The sequence below is a fragment of the Phoxinus phoxinus genome, assembly GCF_949152265.1.
Source record: "Phoxinus phoxinus genome assembly, chromosome: 13".
NCBI lineage: Eukaryota > Metazoa > Chordata > Actinopteri > Cypriniformes > Leuciscidae > Phoxinus > Phoxinus phoxinus.
Genome location: NC_136888.1, coordinates 29,027,383 through 29,041,364, shown reverse-complemented (window position 1 = coordinate 29,041,364; position 13,982 = coordinate 29,027,383). Strand labels below are relative to the sequence as shown.

Genomic DNA, 13,982 nt, shown 5'->3' with positions numbered 1-13,982 from the left:
TAATAGTAAAGGCAAGCCTTACTATGGCTCACACTCGGGGTTATGGATGTCAACAAATGGGCTACAGAAATGAGTGATGCCTCAAATTGTGTGGCTTGTTGAGAAGCAGTTTCTAAGCATTCTGATTTCACATGCCGTATGATAAATCTTTTGAAAAATCCCAAAGACTTTGCACTTTACATTGATTTTAAGCTGGGACATTTTAAAATTTGTTTTTTTAATGACCATTGCCATTTTCAAATTTAAAAAGGGACCTTTTTTGATTTGTTGCCGTTAGCTTTAGCATGTTTAAACACTCAACCTACGATCATAAAGTGTTTAAAAAAAAAAAAAAAATCTAGAATAGACACTTTATTATGTCAGTTTTACTATTCTGATGCCAGGCTACAGTTGTTATTAATAATCTTTGAATAATCTCAAACATAATCGTAATAATAATAAATAATATATTTTCTATAAAATATATACAAGCAGAATAACATTATCATGTTATCATATAGATACTATATATATTATTATTATTATTTACTCATAGCATACAATACCCTAACATCGTGGAATACGTTTTGCTTGCACAACCACTATTCACATTTTCTTTAAAAAATGGCAAATAAATAAATATAATTTGGGATGCAAAGTGTGTGATTAGCGGCTCTTAAGACTTGAGGTAGTTTGAGCTGGTTGAAGTAGAGAGAGAGAAAGCAGTGGATGGACAGAGAGTGACAGCGGCATGTCTGCAGACCTTCGCAGTGCAGCACGCTCACATTCACCCCTTTTCAATTAATCTTTCATACGCCTTTCGGCCTGTGAAGCAATTAGAGGTTTAGATGGGTCTGCCTGACCGTGGAGAGCACTCACTTCGGTACTGAGGTGAAGTGAGGGGGTAGTGCACTATGGCTTTCCATACAAAGTTCTATTCACACAATACCACCAATGCATCTCTAACCACATCTCAAATACAGCGCTCTCTCTTTATTTGAATTCTCTCTCTCTCGCTCTTTCTCCGGGCGGTGCAGAGGTAGATCAAAGGCAGCGTGTGTGCCTGCTCATCATCACGGACTGCAGTGAAAGGTTAAGCACAGACAGACTACATGAATTTGAAAATATTCAAACGGTTTCGAAATCCTCCCTCTGTGACGGCAAGGTGACTAACCGCTTAGTGCTTCATATGAATTTATCACTCCGTATTTTGCTCTCACACTCATGTCATTCAACTGGATATGGTATTCTTACTTCCATGGAGGACACAAAGAGAAGTTTAGCAGATTGTCTCACAACATAAAAGGAGTCCGTGATCATATTATTTACACTTTTCTACTACTGCTCAAAAAAAAGTGTTATCTTCCACAATCTCTTTGCTTTTCTGTACAATGGAAGTCAGTTTAAAGCTGTCAAGCTCCAGAAATGGCCGAAAGAGCACCATAAAAGTGGTCTCATATGTCTTGTGCTCCATATCTCTGAAGTCATACAATATAAAATACCTGATTTAAATAAAAAAAACATTTAAATAACTAAAACTCATTTAAAATGTTTAAAAGCCATAACATGCTAGCAGCAACAAAGGTTAACTGTGGTGTCGCCTCACATTTAAACACACCGCAACTACAGCCAATGACCAACTAGCACGTATGTTCTGCGCCTCTGATAACTCTCCATACCAGCAGGTGGCAGTAGTCTGTATTCGCCATTCAAAAAGGGAAACCAGAAGAGCTAGGACTGCGGATATACAAACTGTAAACAAAGCCATGCTTGCTTAACATATTCACACAATTTTCGATCACTACAGATGGATTTGTAATATAGCTTCTTTGAATATGTCCGATAAGTTGCTTAGCTGTTTGCTTGTTTTCGTCACCTCCATTCTTCTTGTTGTGCTCTTGTTTGCTAAGCTGGACTGCCAATCACAGTGATGTATGTTAGTGTCACATCCTTTACTCACACAAACCTATCAAATGGCTTCAGAAGACTTGGAATGTAGCATTTGTGATCATATGCACCAGTTTTATTTTACTTTTGTTGTGTTTTTCATAATTTTTAGTGAGCTATTCCTGTATCTGGAATGGCATCCAGAAGTTTGCAGGTTTGAACCCAGCGAGGAGCCATTCATTAACTGTTAGCATGGAGCCCTTGAGCAAGGCCCTAAGTTGCTCCCGGGCTATTATACCCTGTAATAAATATTGTATGCTGTTGCTCTGGATAAAAGCATCAGCTAAATGTCAGTATAGGGAGCAGAAGTTGTACTAAAGTGTTGATATTTGGGCATCTATTCTCCACGGCTGCGGTGTAATGTAAGCTCTTAAAATATATTCCAGATTCAATACAAGTTAAGCTCTTTCGACAGAAGCAGTGGCCTGTTCTAAAAAGGAAGACATTTTGACTCAATATTATAAAACAAACAAAAAAAAAACTTTAAAGTAAAGCACTTGCTATGAATGTATACCTTGCATTATGGAAATATAAAATATGCAGTTATTTGAGATATAAAGTTTTCAAAATCGTTCTTTGACCGATTGGACTATACAGTTTAATATGAATGGATGTCTGTTACCAATTTGTGTCTATATAAATGATCCCTTTCGGCTTTATAATGCAAAACTTACTGGGTTTATCGTATTTACATAACCATTAAAGGAGTTGAAAGATTTTTTAAACTTTTTGAATTCTATATAAGGCATTAACAAGGTTAATAATTTATTTTGGTGATTTTTGTTAATGTGTGTAAGGTTTATGCCCATTTTGTTCAAAAATAAAGCCAAATAAACAGAGCAATTCCCATAGGGTCCTCACACCATCGGTGCTCAGGCCCTAAAAAGTGCATTACCTACTATTTACTTGTTTTTACAAAAGATGATGTCAATAGAAGGCAACTCATTTTGAACTCATTAATTTATTAACTTAATTAATTTATGCAATGCAATGCAGAACAACAAACGTACTGTCTCCATGACTGTTCTGAAGTCACACACACAGTTCTGTTTTGTCACCTTGATGGTTCCATCCATAACAAAGCCTGTTGTCTCCTGCTGTCAGAGTCGAAGTGTCGGCAGCCTTGTGATAGCAGTGCTGCAATCAAAAATAAAGATAGGAGTGTTACTCCATTCTATGACTTTTTTTTTTTATCTTGCCAGATAAAGCAAAGAAATTGCCATGTGCATTCAGCAGAGCCATATGTGGCCCTAATAAAAGATGGGAAATGGGGAAATAAAAGGAAGCTGTAATGATGCCTGAAATCCCCCTTGATAGAGGACTTAAATAGCCATACCTGTTGGCAAGGTCTAGAGAACTCTGCTCTCGCTGCGCTTCTCATTTACATGTGGCATGTTACATGCAGTCGTTTGGGAAAGTTATCAACACATTCCAGTGACAATAGTACTGAAGGGACAGCCATTTTATATAATGTATATATATATATATAAGAAGAGGTGAAACTGGAAAAATTTGAATATCGTGCATTTATTTCAGTAATTCAACTTAAAAGGTGAAACTAATATATTATATAGACTCATTACATGCAAAGTGAGATGTTTCAAGCCTTTATTTGTTATAATTTTGATGATTATGGCTTACAGCTTATGAAAACTTTTCACAATATTCTAATTTTGAATTTGGGGTTTTCATAAGCTGTAAGCCATAATCAAAATTATAACAAATAAAGGCTTAAAATATCTCACTTTGCATGTAATGAGTCTATATAATATATTAGTTTCAACTTTGAAGTTGAATTACTGAAATAAATGAACTTTTGCACGATATTCAATTTTTTCCCGTTTATATCTTGCAATTCGGAGAAATAAAGTAACAATTGTGAGATATAAACTCGCAATTGTGAGATAAAAAGTCACAATTATCTTTTCAAATGTTTTATTCTGTGGCAGAAACAAGCTTCCATATAATGTGGTTGTCACTCCTGTAAATAACTGAACTGTGTGTGAAAGTAACCATGTTAGGGACTAGTATTCTGCTGCTGTGAACGTGGCCATCTTGTAGCATTATTTCATTTAATATTGAGTGGCTTAGTTCATATTGTTAGTATTTAGCAACAGGTTTCAAACAAAATGTAGCCAGTTAGTAAGTATATCTTAATAATAATTATCAGAACTGACTGTTTAACATTGAATATATTGTAAATATTCAATTTTCCCAACACAAGCACTGGTGCATTTGCCCGCTTTTTGTGAACAGATGTACCCAGTCCAGTGTTGTCTTTTGGCACTGAAACATCCCACCGCTGCTGGTGTGTGTCCATGTCCTGCCTCAGTCCTGCTTCTGTCCTCTGGGCCCTGTTGGACACAGCCCTGACTCTATCCCCCTGGTCCCAGGACAGCTTAATTTAGCTCATTTGCCAGCTGCCCTGCACTCTGTGCATTTTTATTTCCTAATTATTATTTGTTAGAAGAGCTCATTTCCTCAAGGTGACACCCTCTCCCTGTCAGAAGCAAGTTATTGTACCAGACGCAGCCTGTGTAATTAAGCAAATGAAAGCTGTCAGGTTGGGTTCAACCCCCAAAGATCGCACATCAGGTTTTATAGTAAACCCCACTGCCAGAAGCGTTTTGCACTGGTATTATTCCATATTAAATATGTTTAAATATGTGCCTTCATTACATGTCACTTGTTTATTTCAAGCAGTCTTTGAATATGAGCATGATCTGTTTGTTGTGGAGCTACATATGAAGAAATAAAACGAGGCACTAATAGCGCCATGGCTTCAAATGTTACAGTAGTGTTAATGGACAGCGTGCTTTAATGAATAGGAAAACAGAATGCTGGGGTTTTTTCGCCTCAGGTTTCTATTTATCGCTGAGAGCTAGCTTGTTTTTAATTGAATGTCCTTACATTTGAGACAAATTGGGGAGAGAAAAGTAGCCACTTTTAATCATTGGTTGCCATTATGTGATATAAATAAATATAGGCTTTTGAGAATCATAAGTTGCGTTTTCATTACAGATTTGCACAAAACTTTTTTGTAAATAACGATAAAAAACTATTGCGAAATGATGACGTTTCCATTAACCGATGTTATGCAACTAAAACGTATTTTTTCCCTCTCATGATAAATCATTCGAATAATCATAGCAATGGATATTGGTAGGTTCACATATATCTCAGCCACCGCACTAGCCATTATTAACGAAAAACTATAAACTGTTAAAGTCAGTAAATCTACTGTAACTATCCGAAATTGTTAAGCGATAGTCTTTGCGTTTATTAAAGTCACCAATTTTCATTATTTCAACTTGTTTATATAATGATTTTATTTATGTTTAATATGCTACTAATATTTATACTTTACATTTTTAATTCTTAATTGTAAAAAATTTATCCGGCAAACATTTAAATTGACACCTGCCATGGTCTTTCTTATTTGTTTAGATTAATGTATCCATGCTAAATAAAAGTATTAATTTCTTTCTTTCTTTTTTTTATTTTTTATTGGTAGGCTATATATTTCATGTAATGTTTAATGAAAGTTTTGTTCTGCAACTACACAGTATCATATGAACAGTCAGCCGGTAATGATACTGATTTAAGTTTCATCAAAACCGTTGCTTTATTTTTATTCAAACATGCCTGGATGTAATGACTTGACGAATTCAGTGAGTTTATTCAATGAGGGATTTGACAGTGTTTCAATCCAATAACTTGTTTTTTGTGAGTCTTATTGTGCGAGTCATTTGTTGGTAAATCAGATTAGACTAGTCACGCTCTATGTTTGTTTTTGGTTGTTTCCAGTGAATGCACAGTAGAAAGATGTGTTGTCTTGGCTTTATTTTGCAGTGCAGTCTTTTTTTCTTCACATTCAATTCAGACCACAACTTCCAACTCTGGTGACTCTTAGCACTGCAGGAAAACACTGCACAAATGCTGTTTTGAACGTATTAAAGGGATAGTTCACAATGAAATTAAAATTCTGTAATTTACCCTTATTTCATTTCAAACCTATCTGATTCTCCTTTTCCCATGAAACACAAAAGCAGTTTCTTAGGTTACACTTTATTTTGATGGTCCACTTTAGACATTCTATTAACTATAAGTAACTTTGCAACTACATTTCAACTAACTCTCATTAGAGTATTAGTAGACTGTTAGGTTAGGGTTCAGGGTTCGGGTTAGTATAATAAGTTGACATGTACCAGTAGTTGCAAAGTTACTTATAGTTAGTGGAATGTCTGTTGGGGGATCATCAAAATAAAGTGTTACCATTTCTTATTCACACTTCCCCTTTCCATACAATAAAAAGGACACTGTTGAGCTCTAATAACGAATTGACTCCCAAAATCCAGGCCATGACAACTGTATTTATATTCAGTCTGAGAAAGGTACTGCACTAATTATTAATGCAAGGACGGCACTCTCTTTTGGCCACTGACAGCTCATGTGTCTCTTCTCCATGTGCGGTTCAAGCTAATCAAAAGATGAACGTGTCTTGACTCATTTGCAAACCCTGACACAAGTCTGTCTCTCTCCAGCGCAGTGTGTCCCAGCAGCCGTGTGGTCTAGGGTCAGCCCACCAGAGACCGCATGCTGTTTAAAAGAGCAGCTTAATGAGCATAAACAAAACACAGTGGGTCTGCTTCACTAATAATTGCGTACAAGCAGCACACGCTTATACATTTGTTCTCATCCTCGTTCTAATGCTAATGATTCCCGATTATTCTTTACGAGGAAGCGCATGCCTGCAGTTACTAATTAGCATAATACACGGCCAAACCGTCTCCATAATATTTCAATTTTCAAAGAGCCGCTTAAGAGCACACACTAGAAAGTCTTTGTGTAATTTTTTTTTTTTTTTTTTTTTTGGTGTGAACTGTCCCTTTAAGATGGATCATCTGTTGTTGTTCGAATAAAAATGAAATTGCATACTCGTGTTTGCATGTATACTTGAACATGAAATTGTTTTCCTATAGCAGACCAGCACTGCATTCAAAGCTGCATGCAGGTGAAAAATCAGAAAAGAGCCAAGAGAGAAGCTGATTGGATGATCTGTTTGACAGGCACAAACCAATCAATTCAGTCAGTAATTTCAGCATGTACTACAAGCATTCAGGTTTTCCTGGAGTGGCGAATTATAGATTCTCGTCGCACCGTGAAAAAGTCAATTTCCAGTGATGATGGCTCGCTTTTGGACTGCTGCCATCAACTGTATTTGTAGTCATGAAGGCTTTTATTCATTTTAGACCTTGACAACTTTATCAATCATCTCTATTTCTTTCTGTCTATCCATCTGACTGCATAGTTTCCCATCTTTTTCAGAATGGATTAAAGCTTTCGACCGGAAAGATCGAGATCAAATAGAAACTTGTCAGGGGTGTCATAACCAAATGGAAGAATGGTTTATATTCTATATTAAACAGCTCTGTAATCTGATATTCGATTCATTCTGATCAATTATAACCAAGTGGGATTTGTATTAGCCTGAGATATCATTGTGAGCAAAGAGAGATAATATTTGTTATTTTTTTACATCCAAATAAGGGAGTTTTCACCCCCCAAAATTTCAGTTTTTCAGTATTGTTGTTATTATTAAATGCTCACTGTGTAACTTTTGGCCCCTAGAACATTGTTTTGGTTGTGCTTCGGCTGTGTGAATGTGCGGATGGATATGACAGAATATATATACTGTATATATATATATATATATATAGAGAGAGAGAGAGAGAGAGAGAGAGAGAGAGAGAGAGAGAGAGAGAGAGGGAGAGAGGGAGAGAGCAGATACAGTATTTGGTGAAACTTGGTGAAATAAAATAAGTTTAAAAAGTAAAATAAGTACTAAAATTCATAAAAAATAAAAATGCAATTAATAATAAAGCGAAATAGACATTGAAAAATAGGAATTAATAAAAATACAAAGTTACTAAAACCTGAAAATTAAAATATAAATATAAAAGTATAATAATATAATAGTATATAAATAATACTAAAATAACACTGGTTTTATTATATTGAAAAAAGTTGTCAGGATATTCTTCAAAACTCCCTCTGTGTTCCCCAAGCCAACATGAGGATGAGGCAGGATGATAAATGATGGCAGGATTTATGTTTGTGTGTGAACTATCCTTTTAACTGAAAGTAAAAGAAAGTCTATGGAAAATTGTGTTTGAATCCAATGACTCATAAGCGTAGTCCCGTTTAAACCCCTATGGTTCCCATATTGTTTCTCTGTCTGTTTAACTGTCTGACTTAGTCTAGAGTGACTCACATCCTCTGGGGGAATTCTTTTGCTTTCCAGAGCCCACCTACATCACGATGGCGCCCCCTGCCTGCGGCTCACTGGACAACTGCACGCTGGAGGACAAGAGCTGCCCGTACGGCTTCCGGCTGGACTCCAGCGGCTGCAGGACGTGCGGCTGCAAGACACGTAAGTGAGCGGTTACGTCACTGGAGAAGTGCTTCATCTTCCTCAGCCCATACACACGCTTCTCTCCAGACACGGACTGGCTTTAGCAGAGATGTTTATGAGGATAAACACTGAAGGGCAGAGGGATTAAAGGATTGTTTTTATGCTAAGATAGACTGGGTGAATCTAAGTCTGACAAATGTCAGAGGGAAAAGATAATAATGCTGATTTAGGGTGGGACCACAAGCCTGGTTGTGGATTATAAATATTCTATTATGAGATATACATTACTAGTAAAACGTTTGGACACACTTGACTGATTTGTGTCTCAAATTACTTTTCATTTATTTATCTTCAAGGAATATGCTTCAATATAAATATATAATTACATTTACAAATTCACAAAACAGATTTTTTTTAAATACAATTTTTACTGTAAATAGTTATAAATAGAATAGAGTACAATTCTTTTTCAACTTTTGTTGTGAATTTTAAGATTTTGTAATTATTAGGTAAGTGTACAGGATTTCATTTCAGTTTTTCCAACTTTTTTAATTATATTATTATATACAAAGTCAAGATATAATATAATATAATAATATAATAATTCATATAATATAATAGTTGGGTGCTTCTCAAAGCATTTTTTTTAAATGAATAAATAATGGATGAGTTAAAGATAATGAAGGAAAAACTATTATATTATATTATATTATATTAAATTAAAGTTCTGTTTCTTGAATCTGATTGGCTGAGAGCCTTTTCCAGCCATGCAATATTCTAATTCTACTATTATATTATATTATATTATATTATATTATATTATATTATATTATATTATATTATATTATATTATATTATAATATATTATATTATATTATATTATATTATATTATATTATATTGTGTTTTAGTGCATACAGGGTGTTTTAATTTTTCTTTTTGTATTAATGTATGTTGCCTTTCTCATATGTGCCAATCTTAAAGCTTGATACTGAAGTGCAATTAATGTCTAAAGCTGTAATGAATTGGTCTCTGCTGTGTTTTTCTTCTAACCTTCAGGAGAAGAGTTGTGCAGTGGTCTAATAACCAGCTGCACTCTAAACTGCCCTTTTGGCTTCCAGACTGACCTTCACGGCTGTGAGGTTTGCCAGTGTCGCCCACGTCACAAGAAGTGCAAGGCTGTGGCCTGTGCCAAGGAATGCCCATTCGGCTACATGTAAGAAAACAATAATCTGATGCACAGAGGTAACAACAAGAAGTGCAGTTTCTGTTAAACATTACTTGTTAGTTGTACAGCAAGTGATCAAATGTCTTCAAACTTCATGAAAATCCATAAAGCTCTTCCTGCTTTGACCACGAGAACTTGTATTTGAGGCGGATTGGTTTTGCGGGACTGTTAGTTTCACTTTAAGGCAATTTAAAAAAAGGTTAACTACATGACATGTTAGGTTTTTTAGCTTTTAGGGATTAGTATAACAATACGTCTTCCCTAGTCTCCACTTCACTGAGCTAATAATATAGTTCAAAAAAGTCCAGACCATTGTTATCTTTCATTTTATGTCATTGTTATCCCAATGATTTTCAAGTCATTATTTGTCACAAACCGAAGCGAATCCCACACTGTTCCTAAAACGGTCTGGAGAAATTGTGAATGACAAAATGATCCCCTGCGCTATGCTTTGCTTGTTTGTGCCCGACTGCGAGTTTGGAGCTGACAGCTAATTAGAGCCGGCTCAGATCAGCGTCTCTGATTGCGCCGCGTAAAGGATGAGCTGCGATAGCGAAGCTGAACACCTAATCTACACAACACCATGTCTTGACACCACTGCGAATAAACACTGCTGTTCCACGTCTGCAAAAAAAATGCTCCAATTACGCAGGCAGATCGCTGAGCCAATTTGTAAAAACTTTTGTGGCGCTGTGCAGTCGACAGGTTAAAGAGACACCTTGTGACGAATGGAGATGAGAAAGAAGAGAAAAGTGCAAGAAAGTATGTGCCACTTCTTTTAGTGAATGATGTCTGATTGTCAGGGCTTTTTTTTTTTTTCGTGCTTTCTATCCAAATGACGAATTCTACACACGACCATGTAAAAGCAAGCATGTTTCCCAAAAGCATCACTGGTCATCTATGGTCACAAGTTCCATTGATAATAAACTGTAGTTCAACAATACAATGTTTCCTGAAACCATAGTTGAACATTCGCAAACAGTTTTGCAAAGTTGTGTTCGAAGCTATTGCTCTTGACCTGGGGTTAGAAGCATAACTTCTTTTCATGCAGACTTAAATAGATTAGTTATTATCACGGGCCGTTATTAACAGCAGTTCTATATTGTTGAACCAATGACGACGAATGGCACTTGAGATACTACAGTGTCAGAAAACAGCCACGACTAGCTAGTTCATTTTTCCAATGATGCCTTATACTAGGGCTGTAAACGATTAATCGCGATTAATCGAATCCAAAATAAAAGTTTGTGTTTACATAATATATGTGTCTGTATTGTGTATAATTATTTTGTATATATAAATACACACACATGCATGTATATATTTAAGAAAAATGTGTTATTTATATATAAAATAGTTATATTTATATATAATACAAATCATATAAAAATATATATGCTGTATATAAATGCAAATATTTCTCAAATATATACATGCATGTGTGTGTATTTATATATACAAAATAATTATACACAATACACACACATATATTGTGTAAACACAAACTTTTATTTTGGATTCGATTAATCGCTTATACTGTGGTGATTAAGCAGCGAGTTAAGTCATTGTACAAGAAAACGCACCCCAGATCCAACGCAACAAGTTTCCCCCAAGAAGATTTTGAAAGCAAAATGCTCCACAACATATTTGATCTTTATATACAGCTGTATGAGGAGTGAGATTTGGGACCAATGAGATTTCACTGTGGACGGAGCTATCCAGCAATTGATCACAGTTGATGTCGAGCACAGCCAATCCCACCTCGGGTTGGAGCTGTGATGTAGTGGTTAGCACACTTGCTCCTGACATGTTGCTCTCTGGTGCTTATATGGGAAATGCAGGTTCCAATTTGGCCTGCGTCGAGACCCAATCCCATTCCCCCTTCGTCTCCCTCATGATTTCCTCCTCTCTACTGTCTTTATAATAAAAAACGGGCACATTTTTTTAAATGATTGATTTTTGTTATTAGGTGTACTGTTCCTTTAAAATATAATAAAGACCATAATGACAACTGCAGAGAATAAGGCAGCAGTGTTAGCTGGTCTTGCACCTCTATAATCTCCTATCTGAGACTCATTCCCTCAGGCGTGGTTGAATAAAGAGGAGTCTTTATTTATCAGAGTTCGGCCCTTGGCCCATCTTTGTCTCTTTTCCCTCTCAATTCTGCCGTCATGAATGAGCACACAAGTGCAAATGCTTGCATCTCAGATTCTAATTTTAGATATCTATTTATGCCCCCTCAAAGTTATGGCTGAGGATCAAGCTCGCGTCCTGAATAATGCATGCAGCTTAGCGCAGATTTCTTCCTCTTGCACAAAGAATATTGATATTCCCCACTGCTGACATCATACCTGATAGCTCCTTATCACCAAACCAAATACGCACTGCACATGGCTGCTTCTCAGCCCTATTATTCATCTGATAAGAGCAGATAGGGGGACAAGCGTGTGTGTGTGTGTGTGCGTGTGTGTGTGCGTGTGTGTGTGTGTGTGTGTGTGATGGGCAGTTGGGGTTCAGGCAAGAGTTTGTTCCCCAAGGAAGGTGCCTTGGACTTCAGGGAGCGTTTTGATCTGTCGTTTTGGTTAGTCGTCTTTAATGTGCCATCTGCTGACAGGACTTCATGTAAGGTCAACAAAGACTCTCTCTTTCTTTCCTCTCTCTCCTTCTCGCTCTCTGTTCCAGTGTTAACGGATGACATTGGACCGTGTCTTTGGCACCTGGTGTATAATGCCAAGCTTTGATGTGCCAATGACAAAGTGTGCTGAGTGTGTGCACTGACTCTTTATGAAGTCCATATGTCTTGAAGAGTTATTTTAAAGGTGCACTAACTAAGTCATGTTTGTGTATGTTGCACTGGCTAATATAACAGCCATTCTGAACCAATACTGACACCTGGTGGTGTGGATCTAGCAATCCACAAATAAAAATTTGTTAATCTCTTGTCAGCCAGAACCTTTTTTTGCTTTGAAAAAATGCAAGACGTGATCAGTTAAATGGGAAAATAACACAAGGTATTGAGACGCATTTTTTAATAGTTAAACTCATTTTAACTTCCGCAATTTTTTTGATTTTTTAGTCATAGTCATAAAAAAGTTTTCTATTATTGTTATATAAAAGTATTTTTTTACTGTATACTATCGTATACTATACTATTTATGTATTGTTTTATTACTTTTTCTCTTTTAAGCTTTCTTGTTCTCATGTTCTCTTACCAGTAAGAACAAACATGGTTGTGACACCTGCCGTTGTAAGAAATGCCCCGAGTTGCCATGTGACAAGGCCTGTCCAATGGGCTTCCAGCATGATGAGTTGGGCTGTCTGATTTGTCAGTGTAGAGGTAAGCAAAAGTATTATATATATTTAAAAGTATGGTTCTGTGTTATATAGTTCTTATAGGAAAATGTTAGATCCCATCTTAAAGGGTTAGTTCACCCAACAATGAACTGTTATGAACTATATTACTTTTCAAAATTGTTTATTCGGTTTAATATCATTGATAATTATAATAATTTGTTATAGATTGGTGACTTTTCTCATACATAATAAGCCGCTCAAGGCAATTATTATTATTATTTTATTTTTTCAGGCACATGAACATTCTTGGTAAAATCACTGTATTTGATGTCTTATTGCTTTAATGCATACGCAAAATCTGTTTTAATGCCTGAATCTGTCTTGATTTAGACAACTAACATGGATACGAATCTTTCCATTTAAAACGTTTCAATTCTTTTTTTCCCTCCATGGCCAGAGGTGATCTAGTGCTATAGTACATTGGCCCCATACAGCTGAATCGATATGCTGAGGTGTTGTTTCTGTAATTCTTAAGTGTGAGCCATGTGCACACAGAGCACTGCTGGACCTCGTATTCACAGAGACCAGGGTCTCCAGCATGACTCATCCCCCTTTCCCATATTTTCCATTTATTTTGAGGGCCACCTGTTGTACATACAAAAGCCAGGCCCACAGTTACTCACACTCCTCCATTATTCATCCGGCTCTTGTGTCCTCATTTGATTCATCTTCAATAATGAAGCTGGCACGTGAGACATTCACAAGCTCGGCCCGTTTAATGAGACGAGAGAGTGAGGAAAAACACCCTTTTTTTAATCTCTCTCACGTTGAATTTTTGAAACGTGAATCCTCCACATATCACCCAGACAGGATTTTAATCAATGTGAAATGGTTCTGTGATATTGACTGGGGCCTGGCTGGAGCCGTGCCGCTGTTATAGAGAGGCAGTGAGAGGTGACGCTCTTGGCAGATTGAATGAGATTTGAGAATGTTTTGTGTGCTGTGGGGTTTGGAGCGTGCGAAGCATCGCTTGCATATTTTTGTCATTTCACGCTGTTTGTGGAGCAGCCACTGAAAATGTTTCGCTGAAGAGGTCAAATGCCTGGAATATAAATGCAAA

The 13,982-nt window shown here is 36.4% G+C and overlaps 1 protein-coding gene across 1 annotated transcript in view; it reads left to right on the top strand.

Moving 5' to 3' along the window:
- crim1 (cysteine rich transmembrane BMP regulator 1 (chordin-like)) overlaps window positions 1–13,982 on the top strand; it is a 119,958-nt gene that overhangs the window by 94,170 nt on the left and 11,806 nt on the right. The window contains exons 8-10 of the mRNA XM_079632439.1: window positions 8,231–8,359; window positions 9,400–9,556; window positions 12,784–12,905. Coding sequence (XP_079488565.1) covers window positions 8,231–8,359; window positions 9,400–9,556; window positions 12,784–12,905 — 408 coding nt within the window. The remainder of the gene's footprint in view (window positions 1–8,230; window positions 8,360–9,399; window positions 9,557–12,783; window positions 12,906–13,982) is intronic.